Genomic DNA, 15,030 nt, shown 5'->3' with positions numbered 1-15,030 from the left:
AGTGCTGCTGGATGGGAAAACAGTAAAAGCTGAAGTCAGATTCGGCTGACGAACCACCCGGATTTGTTTTGTTTTTGCCGGATTTGTTTACAATCACGGACTTCTTGGCCCCTGAAGACCACCAGGCGCATCAGATCCCACTATCGTCGTCCCCCAACAACACCAGACAACGGGAAGTCTGGGGTCACGAAAGCTGATAGATATTTTTCCTGTTTTTGTCCCTGTTTCCGATTGGCTCTTCGGGGTAGAGAGACCGTGTCTGGCACCGGCTAGGCCGAGAAGTGCCGAGAGTTGGTGGGTCTTGGTGGACCCCTAGTGTGCCCTTTGAGTGTAATTACCCAAGTGTAGTTACAGGAGGAGAGTTGCGCTCGTGGTGACCCGTCTTTCCAGTACTCTTTTCATATAACGCTTTGAAATTACTGACGGTTTTGGCTTCCACAACCTCACCTAACTTGTTCCAACCGTCTACAACTCGGTTTACCGTCTACCACTCGGTTTACCGTCTATCACTCGGTTTACCACTCTGGGTGTGGTGTGCATCTGGCTCTTGCTGTGCAGGAAGTCACTGGAAGATGTTGCAGTTTTGCACAATTGGGTTTTGAGTTTAAGGGGGAATTTGATTCTGCCAATCAGCTTCAACCTTGTTTGGCTAGCTAGCATACACAAGACTCCTGATACCTCAATTGTTTAAAGTCAATAGATAGTGTTCTGTATGTGTGTGGAGGGGGGGATGGAGGGGGTGCAGCACGCTCCTCTCTGGGGAACACCAAGGGTCACCAAACATCTTCCTTACAATGTGTTTATCTGCTTCAAGGTGCAGTAGTTTTTCTGCTGACAGGCAACGTATAGCCTCTTGGCTTCAAGTTTTCCCCCCCCACGAAAGCAACAAGGTTTATGTGGCCTTTTGCTATAGATGTGCCTAACTCAAGAACAATAATAATGACCAACACCGTGGATCTTTCCAGGCAGCTCACACAAGCTCGAAATGAACTTAATAACCTAAGGTGAGGCAGTACATTTTTTTTAACTCCATGATGAGCTGCCAAGTTGAGTTAGGTTTGATTTTTGCAGCTTGGTTTGTGATATTTAATATATTTAAGCCTTCTTTAGGTATACAGTAATGTATTTTAGGCAGTTTTATATTAGACATATAATAGACTACAAACCACAGCTTTGTGGCATCCTTTGTAGGGGGAACCATCTGGGGAAAGCACCAAGCCATTACAACTATATAACACTAGGAAAGGATCAGGATAAGGTTTTAGGATGGGTCAGGGAGAAGGAATAGTGCTCGACCACTTTGGATGGTCGGGGATTGAACACTGACCTGAATAAAGCAAGACCGTTGCTCTACTGTCCAGCCCAAGTGGTTGGATACCAAATTAGCATGAAATTTACCCCAGAAATTAACTACAAACTGATGTATAAAAAGTTCCATTGAACAGTGGTAAAGAATATAGTGTACAATAGTTTATCAGTTGTTGAGGTGACTTGAATTGAATTATCAATACTTGTGATGTTAGAACATAAGGGACCAGTACTCACTCAAGATACAGCAGTACTCACCTAATTGTGCTTGCAGGGGTTGAGCTCTGGCTCTTTGGTCCCGCTTCTCAACCGTCAATCAACTGATGTACAGATTCCTGAGCCTACTGGGCTTTATCATATCTACATTTGAAACTGTGTATGGAGTCAGCCTCCACCACATCACTGCCTAGTGCATTACATTTACTAACTACTCTGAAAGATGAAGTTTGAAGGAAGGAATAGGAAGCAGTGTTGAAGCTTCCGTGTAGATACCAGATCGTCAGTCTCCCTTCCCCTGTGATGCCCAACACTAGACCCCAGACTCCGGTCTGGACTGAGACACAGAACACACTCGCCTTTCCCTCTCTCGTAATGAGCTGTTATACCCATCTATCCGCAATTATCCGTTGAATGGACGGATTTTAATCTGGTAACAAGGGATAGCCTTCCAACCTTTGAACTACTCGAGGTGAGGTTTGTGTAACCCCACCTCACCTCCCTGTGAATGTCTCGTAAGTCAAGTACCATCCCAAGTCTCTACTCAAGTCATCTCAACAACTGTTACAATAGGGACAAATTCTATTGACTGTATTCTGTATTTTGTACCTCTTTTCTATATCTAGTAGAATATTTGTTGTAACACCCTCTGTTAGTAGATTGGAATAATAATACCTACAGTAATTGCTTTCCAATTGTTATAGTAATTGTTTCTCAATGATATCTTCTCTTGCATACTAGAGCTGCTGTGCTTTTTATTGTATGCATCAGAAATTGTTTGAGATTCAAGAAATTGTGGAATAGTAAAGCAGTGGCTGGTGTCAGTTATCAAACAGCTATTTTTTTATATTGTGGTACTGACATTTAAGTTATGTTTCTGACTCATGTTTTGAGTGTTTTATGGAGATGCTGAAGGCTACAACAATTTCTGATAGACCAATTGGTAATGGGTATAGTAAGGTGGGACAGCTACTGGTGACAGCAGTGTTTGTCTGGATCTGTAAGGCATTTTTGACAAGGTTAACCCTAACTGTTGAAAAGAAAGAACATTATTAAATTTAGTTATTGATTTGATCTATTTTTTTTTGTGTGTGTGTTGACTGGATCTCAGGATGTTCATGATTATTTTCCAAGTGCTGATTTTGTTTCCAATTACTGCAGTTGCATTAAGTATGCCATAACTTTCATCAAGAACTTGTGAACAGTTTTATACAATTTCCAAAACTTGGGTATTGCTTTTAAAAATGTTAATAACTTGAATGACAGCTCCCATATGTTAGTGTATAAAGTTTATATATGAATGGATGTTTTACTCTTTTCTCCATAGTAAGTCAGCATTTATTTGAGAGGCAAGTCTTACAAGATTGGATCATATAATTAGCTCTTATACATTTCTTAAACAGAGAATCTTAACTTTTTATATTTTATTCAAATCTTTTTGTGATTAAAAACAGGAACTTTCCTTTTTTTCCTTTTGTGACTAGTTTTCCTGTGACATTATACCAGCTGTTGTAACGGAGGAGGCTGGAACATTTTAAAGAGCACCTTTATGTATATGATTATCATCTCCATTTGTAATTGTCATGTTCATTTACTATGTTATCTAGAAATAATCATTTCAGGAAAAGAATGCAGGGTTTACAAGCTCAGCATCGCAAAGATATTTCACACCTGGAGAAGCTGCTTACTCGTGGCCAGCCTCTGAAGGGGGACTTAGTGCAAAAATCTGGTTGTCAACCTAGTTACGGAGGGGACACTAAATCAAATCGCTTTAGTACTTGGAAGCCAATAGGTAAGTTTAAACTAGATTTTTTTTCAGTGGCATTAGCAAATTTGGGATCATATTATGAGCCCAGATATTGTATACTGTACTTATTGTATAATATTAGTATATTAATTACTGACACTGCTTTAGATGAGATTTTTAAATAGGAAAATTGAAACACATGGCATCAGAGGTCAAATGCCAAATTGAATTAAATCATTATTAACAGAAAACAGATTACTGTATTATTACTATATCTAAGTAGGTAACAGTCAACAATTTACTGTATTATTACTATATCTAAGTAGGTAACAGTCAACAGATTACTGTATTATTACTATATCTAAGTAGGTAACAGTCAACAGATTACTGTATTATTACTATATCTAAGTAGGTAACAGTCAACAGATTACTGTACTATTACTATATCTAAGTGGGTAACAGTCCTTATTGGCATGCCCCAGGGTCCTGTCCTAGTACTTTTGTTTCTAATGATATACAGTCCATTAATCTTAATTTTTGTAGTAAATAACAATACAGTACAGCATACTGTAAGTAAATTTGCAAGCAATAGAAAAATAGGACACAATTTAAATTCTTTGGAAGACTCTGAGGAAGAGGACTCAATAAACTTCAAATTTGGACTGGTAAGAACAGATGATATTCAGTGCTAAAAATTTCAATTTTTAAGTTTGGAATAATAATATGATGAGTGATATTACCGCAAAATGTGGATATTAGTAAACACATTTGCAAAAGAGGTTTGAGAATAATGACTAATAACCTTAATAACCTAAAACCAAGATAACAGTACTGTATATATAAGGATACAGTAAGATCATAATGATACATTGCTTGATTTATATCTAATAGGGTAAGCAACAGGAATTATAATGTTATCTTTCAGTTTTACCTTGTGCTAATGAGGCCTTACTTGTGTTGTTCGGATCACTATACTACAGAGGGGTAAATAATTAATAAAAGAAGGCACCAAGCCGGGGGAGACTATGTCACTATACTACAGAAAAATAAACATAAATTCTCTTGAAAACATGCTGTATGATGAAGAATTACAAAAATAATCAATCCCCAGCATTTGGAATATATCTTGCTAGATTGAAAGTTGTTGATGACTGGAACAAACTATTAAGTATCATCAGTAACCAAAATACTGTACCTGTACATGTACTTTGATACATTTTACAAGCATCATGGGCCAGTTGCCCCTACTACAGGACCCTTGTATAGAAATTTGCATAGCCTCAGTATTTTACATAAACAAATTCAAGGACAAGCAAGGCTCTAAATCAATTTGTACACACGACTCGCCTAACACAAATCTGATATCACCAGAATTTAATGTTTGTCAATAAGGGATACATAATATTCTATTATGCAGTTTTTATTCTTATATCTTTCCAATATAGTGTACAGTACTTCTATTTAAAATTCACATGGAAAAAATCCTCAGGAGTAATGGGGGACCTTTGATAAACCTCTAGCTGCCTGTCACTGTCAAGAGCACTAGAGATGGTGCCCCTCAAGAAAATTTAAAGAATTATAAAGTATGTCTTGTACACTTGATGCATAAGAAACAATACTGATGAAGAAAATTTTCCATTAAAAACTTGACAAAACTACATTTAATTTATTAATTTCAAACTTTTAAGGTTTCCATTGTATCAAGATTTTTTTCACTATTAAATTATTTTTTTTGGGGGGGGGAAGTGGTTTCTTACTGAAAACAATAAAGCACAACATTGCTAATATTTACACATACAAATACAGTAATATGTAAACAATGCATTAAAAATAGTCTAAAAATGATAATATTTATAAAAAAATAAAATAATTTATTTACTGTACCTTCTTTTATTCTAACTTTTATTCCCAACATATGATGAATGTCAATCAAGAAAACCTGATTGCAGAGTTTTCACCTTCATGCCTAGTATTTTATCAGTCCCCTGAACCATGTTATCAAAAGTCATGCCGTGACTTACTTCACTGGGGGGAACACAAAAACTATGGAAGAATCAAAATAAAAACCAACCATAGAATGTTGTTTTAACCATCTTTGCCATTCACAACATCTTTTTCAGCAATTAAATAAAATAAAAGTGCTCGGTCCCATGATTTTTATCGAAAACCCTCTATAGGAGAAATTGGGCTAGAATATTTTACTGATTTGTAATCTATTAACAGGGCACATCATATCATGGTTCCGAACCAAAAATGGAACACCACGGCAAGGCAGTGTGAGTACTCTCAGCCGTGGTATTCTGAAGGTGGACAGAAGTGTGTTCAACAATCCTCATCATGCACTTGAGGGATTGCATGAGTATTCTCATGTGTGGTAAGACTTTTATACTGTATATATATATACTGTATATGCTGTTCTATATATTTTTGAGATTTGCAAATGCAAGTTATTTTTGCAAAGCTATCACACACTGTTGCTACCTGAGTTAAGTATCTGCAGGGTCATAGACTGGATTTGTGTACAGTCAGATAGGACAACAGTGTATGCACTGTTAATGCAGGGATCATTTCATACAGCCCTGGAGGGTATTTAAATTTGCTCAAGGATCTGGATATAAGCTTATTCAAAGCCAGACGTAATCCTCATTTAGTTTGAGAAGCCACTGGTAAACGAGGGCCCACAAACTGTTAGTCTGCTTGCCTGGCCAACCTCGCTGACCTACGTGTTGTTGGTTTCGGGGATCAACATTCCTCATGGTCTGGTCTCTGACCATGTCACAGCACCATTTCTGTGCTTATGTCTTCCCATAAGAAGACATAAAAGTGCTACGAGATGATATAGATAGGCTCTTAAAAATAAATGAAAGATTGGCAGATGTAGTTTAATGATGAAAATGTAGGATTCAGTACTTGGGTACAGAAATTGCAGAAGCCACATATACAGTAGTTACCAGATATCTGCTGGACAATGCTGAATTAATAAAGCTGGATTAGAAAAAGATCTGAGTGATGATTAGTTGGGATATTAAACCAAAAAATCAATGCTTAAATGCACAGAAAAATAAAATAAAATACTAGGATTTATTTCTAGAAGTATTAGCAGTAAGATATTTAATGTTATTCTTCATCTTTATCTCACCGTTGTTAGGGTTCCATTTAGATTACAGCATATGATTCAGTTTTTGTCTCCATTATAGAATGGACATAAATTCATCTGAGCACATAAAGAGAAGGATGAAGTTAATCCTAAGAATTTGAAACCTTCCTTATGAAGAGGAATTATAAAGCCTAATTTACATTCTGTAGAAAGACAAAGTGTAAAGGATGATGATTGAAATATACAAGTGGATGAAAGGGAATAATAAAGGGGATATAAATAAACTTTTAAATGTGTCAACACAAAATAGAACAATAAACATTGGATATAAATTGGGATAATTTTAAATTCAGGAAATACCTGCATAAATATTGGTTGGGAAATAAGGCTGTTGACTTATGGAACAAATTGCCAGGTAACATAATAGAGGATATATTGCTGGAATGTTTTAAGAATAAAGTAGACATTATACATGATTGAATTTGGATGGATATATATAGGAGCTGTCTCCTGTGGGCCATTAAGCTTTCTGCTGTTTCCATTATTCTTATGAATTCTGTAGATCAAGTAGGAGGTCTTCTTTATTTTCCTTCAGTCAGGATATTACTACAGTATTGCTTTTGTATAAGATGGAGTTGTGTGTAGGCAGCTGGTATTGTGTTGCCATTCCCACCCTGGCTTTCTCTCATGTTGACCTTTTACCAAACCTGGTATTATTTTCCCCTCAGGTAGAAATTCTATATTTAGCTCCATTGAATTTGAGACATTTTCTTCATCATTCTTTATCTGTAGTGTCTTTATAGGTCCTTTCTCCCACTACCTTCACAGGATCACAGGTGTCTTTCTGCAAGAGGACCTGCATTCCTGTGTGTTGGTGGTTCTGGTACCACTATCTACTGGCTTCTATCTAATGGCTTCTATCTAATGGGTGTTTTTCTGCACCCTTCATTCTTTAGGTACCTCTACATCAAAGACCTACCTTCCTCATTTTTATTTATTGTTTTTTTTGCATCTGTTACAGATGCTTACTTTATCAAGCAAATGAGTATGATTACTCAGAATTAATGTACTGTACTTGAAGAAAAAACTGTTCTTATTTTATTGTGCACGGTTTCTATGTTTGCTTCAGGAAGCATTTGTGGTGTTCCGGGAACCTAAAGTATGTATAGTGTGGCTATCTAGGAATTAATGAGCGGTCATTTGGCAATCACTTATGCTCCTAAAAGAATATTCAGTAAGACTTTGTCTCTTATAAATGGATCTCTGGTGGTCATTCTGGGCAAGATTGAGCTTTTCTCCAGTGCATCTGTAGCATGTTTAAAGACCTTGCAGGGGACATTCAAGATGGTTCCTGTGGTACTGGTGTTTGGAATATTATCTTGCCTGATTGTACATAAATTGATCTATGATTCAGCAGATATTTGTCTTAGGAAGCAACCGAGTTGTCTGCATATATAAAACATTTGTTGTTGTTGTCACAAAGCCTTATTTATTGGGTTGTTGCAGATAATTGGATTTTAAAGCTGCTCAGACATTTTGAAAATATAATATCGTGTGACTGTGTGCTATGTTTTTTTTTGTAAATAATATTTATAATTATTTACATAGTGTGAGCATTCAAATTCTTGTCTATAGGATCTTCTTTGTATTTGACCAAAATGATGAAAAGGCACTGGGCCATAGCAAGACTAAAGTAGCACCTCCAAGACTTAATGGCGAGCGAGTTGGTGTGTTTGCAACCCGATCTCCACACAGACCCAATCCTCTTGGCCTTACATTGGCCCGATTGGAAAGAGTCCAAGGTACTGTGCAACATCTTGTCATGTCAAATACCTTTCATGCATTTTAACTTTTTTCTTTCTTTCTTTCAGACTTAATTTGGATCAATTATATAAATTTGTTGGTATTCAAAACATTTATTATATATATTACAGTTTATGATAAGAAAATATGAGAACACATGAAATCTATGTGCAGAAGACTTAGCAACTTTATTTTTTTTTTCTGATTGTCTTATCAATGTTTCAGATGACTCCTTGTACTTGTCTGGGATAGATATCTTAGATGGAACACCAGTATTGGACATCAAGCCTTATATTCCCCAGTATGATGCACCTCAACCTATTTCATCTACTTTGGATAACTTAACTTCTCAGGAGAGAAGAACTGACGGCAAAGAGTGCAGACTCCTTGAGAACAAGAAAACAGTCAATATGACTGAAATAATTGTTAAAGAAAATTCCTACTGTAGTGTGACCATTTCAGGGGGTTGTAATGAACCTAAAGTGAAGCAAAGTGCCCCAAGCTATAGGCCAATATGTTTGGAAGAATGTTCAGTCTGGCAAAAAGAGCAAAGGACACAATAAGACAAATGTAATGGTGTTTGATTCCAAAATAATTAGCCCGCATTTGCCAAAACAGTGTGATACAGATGCCTTGCAAGTTATTAATAAGGAATCTGGGAAAGATGACCAAGTAAGTAATTCAGGCAGCTTGATTGTCTCTGGCACTAATTTTGGGAGAGCTTTACTATCCTGTGACAAAGGTGATTTTATGTCTTGTAGGATAAAGGAAAATGCCATTTCTCGGTTGAGCAAAGGAAATAAGTTACAGCCAGTTTCAGGCAATAAGCATACAAATATTCAGAACCATCGTGCTGGGTGTAAACAACTTGACTCATCAGGGGAGGCAGAAAGAGCAGAAGAGGTGATAACTGCATCATGGCTTGAAGCTCCTCCATCTGCTGCACTTCGAGTTATATTTAACCCAATAGCCGAGGCCCAAGTTAAACGCTTTTCACAGAGTGCAGAAGATTGTTACAGGTAAGTATTTTGCAATTAATATAGTCATTTGCTGTTACACATTAAAATATTGCAATAAACATACAATTCCCAATTACTGTGCAAAATGTAGAAAACTGAAATATTAAAGTTGCAATATATAAATGTCAGCACTTGGATTCATTCATTTTGATCAATGAACAGGTGGAGTTACTCAGCTGATAAAATTTATTTAATTGAAACCTAGGTGTCCATAATCAAAAACAATTATTATAGTGACTCCATATTTTATCGACAGACTAGAGTTCCTTGGAGATGATGCTGAACTGACAGCTGCTATTAGCAGCGTGCTTAGTGAGGATCCACGCTCAGCGTACCGCAGACAAAAATGCTCTTCCCTTCTCTATTATTTCAATGTTGATACTGCACACATTACTGCTTGGTTTGAGGGGGATACGGCCGAAGTTCTACGTGTCCATCCATTACAGGAAAGTATACAAATGACATCTAGAGAGACAGTCTATATGGGAACTGTTAAATAATGTTAAAACCACATGAATATCTTATAATCTTGAAATGTCCCAAGGATATTAAGAGTATTTTGTTTCATTCATTATACAGTAATTAGAAAATTTTATTCTGTTTATAATTGTGTACACTATACATGAGTACAAAAGAGTATTCAGCAAGGTTTTCAAGGTCAACTGCAGACAAGAAAGAGACATACAGGGGCACTATTTTGCAGCAGTGTACTGACATATCAGCCTCAACATTGGTAGTGGTACAATGCTACTATTTTGTGTGACTGCTTTGACTGCCACTCAACCTCAGTTGTTATGTAACAACTGTATCAGTATTTGCAGAGTTTGGAATTACTGTATAGTACAGTATTGTATTACATTTGTTCCTGTTGTTGGCTTTGTTCTGTATTATTGTGTAATTTGTCTTGAGTGCAGTACTGTATTATTTTTCATTATTGTACTCTTTATGATAAGCTTGATCTAACCTTTATACAGATTGTAAATAATAATATAATTTATTGAATACAAAAATTACTTTTAAAGTTGATGTTGAAAGTATTTTTAAATGTAAATACATGTACATTGGTGAATATAGAAAAATTACATTTCATTATGCCCATATTTTTTCAGAATTGGCTTCTTCAAAGGACATTTCTAAATATACAGACTACAAATTTATTGTGTATAATAACAGTGGTCTATTTTAAGTTTTTATTTTATTAGCATACTGTACTTGGGTATATCCACAATTATGTGGCTACACTACACTTACAAAAGATTACAGTTTTTTGTGATTTATATTGTACTAAGTTCTCCAATTCACAGGATGGTTCGTCATACAAAGGCATGAAATCGCCAGCATGCTTTCGATTTCAATATTAGGATATTTTCAGTACACAAGAATGGATAAAGCAATTGTAGATCTCCAGGTACCATATACCAGCAGGTCTAAAGAGTTTAATGACTGGATATTTAATCATTTAATTTTACAAAGCATAACCAAGTTTTTCACACACAGGTTGTAGCTACCTTCCACGGATACATAACTGTAGCCCAGCCCGATTCTCACATTGCTATGTTACATTGTCTGATGGATGTTTTGTGCTGTCCATATACATAGGTATCGGATCTAAACCAGCAAAAGGTGTACTATACATGCAAGCATTTTGTACAAACACATGGTATGTCGAGACATGGTATATCATGCATATCATATGCATTGAAAGTGTTAAAAAGTGTGCAAGTTTTGCCAAATGTCATGCAAAACAGCATGTAAGTGTTTGTATGTCACAGCCTCTGGACAATAATTCAGTGTGCGTTTCAAGCTTGGATTTTAGGTAAACTTGGAAAAAATTTAGCTATCTGCAGAGTAGGTATGTGTGATCAAATATATGAGATAGATGAGAGGGTATATTGCCAGCAGGCAAATGAGCAAAGGTTTTTGAATTTTTTTTTACTACTGTATTTCTGATGTGGATTAAGTTAGGTGTCACTTGTTTTTACAGTTGTGATGGGTCATTTTGTGTGTGTTCCTATGTATATATATATATATATATGCATGCACACTACAAATTTTCATCGTGTACTTGTTTGTATTTAGTGGTCAAAATACTGTACACTGTCATTTAGTTTAGCCTTGTTTCCATCCAAGATGCTAAATTAAGAGAAAGGGACCACCATGACCATTGAAAAGTGTTGTAGAATTGTTCTTAGCCATCTCTTCTAGACTGTTAGTGGTCAATAGAGCATTATCAGTGCTTTCTTGCTTGTCTCTGTCGGCCAACACTTCGAATGTTGTTGTTGGCGACTCATAACCATTAGGCAGCTTGGCATATCCAAGCCCTACAATGCTCCTCTGAGAATTATGATCTATATTTCGATATCTTTGATCATTTAAATTTTGAATTGTAAAAAGCTGATCATATGAAAATTGTTTTCCATCTGGTTTTGTTCTGTAAATATTCCTTGTATGTGCTTGGTTACTGAACCGATTGTTTCTGTTATATATATTTGGCTTGTAATGTATAGTCTTGTCAATGTGTTGTTCAGTTTCATGTACACGACGAGTGCCAATTGGAGGATTTTGGACATAGTATGAATCTCCAAAGGACACACTCGGTGGGTAACGCTCAGGGTCATAGAGAACCTGATCTGCTATCGAGTCAGTGTGGAGAGTCGTGTCTCGAGCCATTGCTGCACTAAATGATTTTGGAGGAGTTCTAGGATAAACAAGATCAGTCTGCGAGTTCAAAATTGGTCTCTTGTTGGTATTAAAAGATCTTTGAGTGTCAGTTGAAACTGGATCTCTGTAACTTTTAATTTGCAAGTTTTTTACTCTATTTACTCTGTCAGTGTTATGACTAGCTGAAGTTTGCAAGATGGGAAAATGTAAAGGAGCGTTATTTTCCCTGTAGAATACGCTAGTTAAGTCATGGATAGATATTTCAATTTCTGGATCACTTTGGTAAGCTTCAGGCTGCTTGCTATTCAGCAGTTGAAATTTATCTTGCTGTAGATTCCCTGGATGTCTTCGAGGTAAATAAGGTGGTTTAGTGTAGGTGTGTGTGTTAGGGCTGGGCCTTGGAATGTTGTGTGAGGGGAGAGAACTGGTTTTGAGCAAGACCATTTGTTGTTCTTCGGAGACCAGCATTCCACATGTTAATCCTTAGTGGTACTGGGGTTAAGTTTTGTAGATTTATTTTTTGATTCTGAATGTAATTAAATGCACGATTGGTATGATCTTGATTCAGAATTGGATTCATAGGATGTTGCCTGATGTTGTATGGATTAAATGCTTGTGGGGGCCGAGGGATTCTCATTAAATGCTGAAAATAACCCAGGTTATCTTTCCTAGGGTTAAATATATAGTGTCGATTTATGTACCCTTGTGGCAGCAAGTCCTGATCTCTGTGCCAACTGACGGATCAATGACTCGGGTGTTGGAAGCACTTCAAAGGGTTCTGTACAGTTTTCTAGGGGCGTGTCTGTAGAACCGACATTACCATCATTGCTGAAGCTCAAATCTTTTAACTCTTGGACAGCAAGTCTTGTATTGGTGAGAGCCGATTGCCTTATCTTCTCGTCAGAAGTAATGTTAACATCCTGTGAAATAAAATTTTAACTTTAGTATCTGTTTTTGGTCTAGTTTATTGTTATAAATTTTTTCTTAGATTTAAGAAATGTCTTTATGAATGGAGGCTGTATAGTATTACTATAAATAAATAGGAATTATAAATGTGTTTTGGTTACAACCTTTGTTCACAGCAGAACTTCTATAATAATGAACAACTTGTAGAGCGTTGTTCCTGATCAGTAATTTAAAACGTCTAAATTGACTCGCACAAGAGGCAATAGTTTTAAGTGCACCAAGCTTCAAGGTAGGCCAGACAGCAGGACCAAAAATTTTTATCCTCAAAAGATTATCAACCTGTTTAGCCACCTATCCTTGAAGTTTTAGTTTTTCAAAATTTCGCTAGAAAATCATATCAGGAAGTCTGGGAAACTACACACAAGCCATCAGTTCCCTAACTTGTCCACAACAACTGGAGATAACATACTGTAGTAGCCAACAGGTAAAATAGCCATTTAGCAACACTAGGAAAATAATTAGGATGGTCAAGCAAGTGTTGCCTGCATATAGAGAGCAAAGGGGAGGATCAGGGCAATAGACATTAAGGAATTGTTGTTACAGTGGGGATATTTTGAAGTTGATCAGGCTAGGTATAGTGGCAGGTAAATTACCTGTGCATGTGTCACAGAAGGATGGCTTATTTATAATTAGTCTAGGTTTAGTGAAGCTCACCACTGTATATGTACCAGGGCTGACTGAGTTAAGGTCTATACCCCCTCCCACATCACCCATCTTCCCTTGCAAATGCAGTACTACAATGAATTTTTGGTCTACCTTTGTGATAATTATGCACTCAAAATTACTAATCACTTGGAGTGGTCAGAGGAGCGATGCTGTCACATATTGCAGGGTCAACTTTTGATCCTCAGTGATCCATGTGGAATGCAAGGTTCCATCTTGGGGCCAACTCTTTTTATCATATACTTCAATGACATAAGAATATTACAAGCCACATCATCAAATTTGCAGATGCTTAAAATCTGTGGTAAAGCAGGAAGTGAAAATGATACTGAGGCCACACAAAGTCTACAAATGGTTAGATGACTGGCAAATGCTTTTCAATATTGAAAACTGCAAAACCTTGCATTTAGGGAATAATACACAACTAACATATCAATAGCACTATCATGCAATGCAAGATGCAAGAACTAAGATCCAGCAGTCATTGAAAACTGCAAAACCTTGCATGTGGGGCACAATGCACATCACAACAACTATATCAAGAACATTACCTTACAACAGATTGATGACGAACAGGACCTTGGCGTCAGAATCCACCAGTCATTCAAAATTGCACAGTAAGTGGGAGCTGCAATAAAAATACTAACCAAACCCTAGGAATAGTCAAACAAACTTTTGACTCTAAGGATAAGAAAGTGGTTATTCAACTGTACAAATCTCTGGTGCCCCTTCATTTTGACTAGTGTATCCAAGCATTGAGCCCTCACCTCTAAAAGAATATATCTACGTTGGAGAAAGTTCAACACAGTGACAAAAATCATCCCAGAACTAAGTCAACTCTCATACCAGGAACGGCTGAGGACCACAGGACTAACATTGTAAGCTTAACATGACAGCTGATCTAATCGAGACCTTTAAAATGCTGAACCTGGTTTACCTGGTTGGTATCAGGATTGATGGGGTTCTGGGAGTTTTTCTACTCCTCAGGCCCGGCCCAAGGCCAGGGGGGACTTTTGAGAATTTGGTTCACTAGGCTGTTGCTTGGAGTGTCCCGCAGGCCCATATACCCACCACAGCCCGGTTGGTCCTGGCACTCCTTGAAGGAAACCATCTAGTTTCCTCTTGAAGATGTCCATGGTTGTTACCAGTATGTTACCACGGAACAAGTGGAGGATATTAATCCAGACCACTTCTTTGAAAGGGCAACTGTAATGTATACAAGAGGCAATAGCTTGAAGCTCAAGCCACAATGTTGGACATAAAAAAAAAGTTTTTTTTCACACAGGGTTATAAACCCATGGAACTACCTACCTGCCAAAGCTGTAAATGTCAAGTCTAAAATCCAGATACTTCCTGGCCTCATTGAGGCCACTAGGGAGATAGTGGCTTACAGGTAAATTCAGGTGAAAGTGGTTGGTTATTTTAATAATGTATATTTATGGCAAAGTGTGAGCACAGTATCTGGATTTTACCGTGTTGAAATAAAAGAACAGAAAAGAAAACAGTATGAAGGCATCAACAATTTTTCTCTCCCCAAAACTGTTTTCCTG

The 15,030-nt window shown here is 36.9% G+C and overlaps 2 protein-coding genes across 2 annotated transcripts; one reads left to right on the top strand and one right to left on the bottom strand.

Annotated features, from left to right (window-relative positions):
• Positions 1-64: 64 nt before the first annotated feature.
• On the top strand, positions 65-12,904 carry LOC123760647 (tRNA (adenine(37)-N6)-methyltransferase). The gene is given in 7 exon segments (XM_069328251.1): positions 65-1,004; positions 3,147-3,316; positions 5,495-5,645; positions 8,004-8,170; positions 8,397-8,734; positions 8,736-9,190; positions 9,447-12,904. Coding segments are annotated over 7 exon segments (1,590 nt in total). The 5' UTR covers positions 65-939; the 3' UTR covers positions 9,691-12,904.
• LOC123760759 (uncharacterized) lies at positions 10,367-12,319 on the bottom strand. The gene has a single exon (XM_069328250.1). It carries the CDS (start codon positions 12,317-12,319, stop codon positions 11,324-11,326), a length of 996 nt encoding a protein of 331 aa, XP_069184351.1. The 3' UTR covers positions 10,367-11,323.
• Positions 12,905-15,030: the final 2,126 nt, after the last annotated feature.

This window comes from Procambarus clarkii, chromosome 21, assembly GCF_040958095.1.
Source record: "Procambarus clarkii isolate CNS0578487 chromosome 21, FALCON_Pclarkii_2.0, whole genome shotgun sequence".
Classification (NCBI taxonomy): domain Eukaryota; kingdom Metazoa; phylum Arthropoda; class Malacostraca; order Decapoda; family Cambaridae; genus Procambarus; species Procambarus clarkii.
Note: the sequence above shows the minus strand (reverse complement) of the source record. Positions and strands in the feature narration are given on the sequence as shown.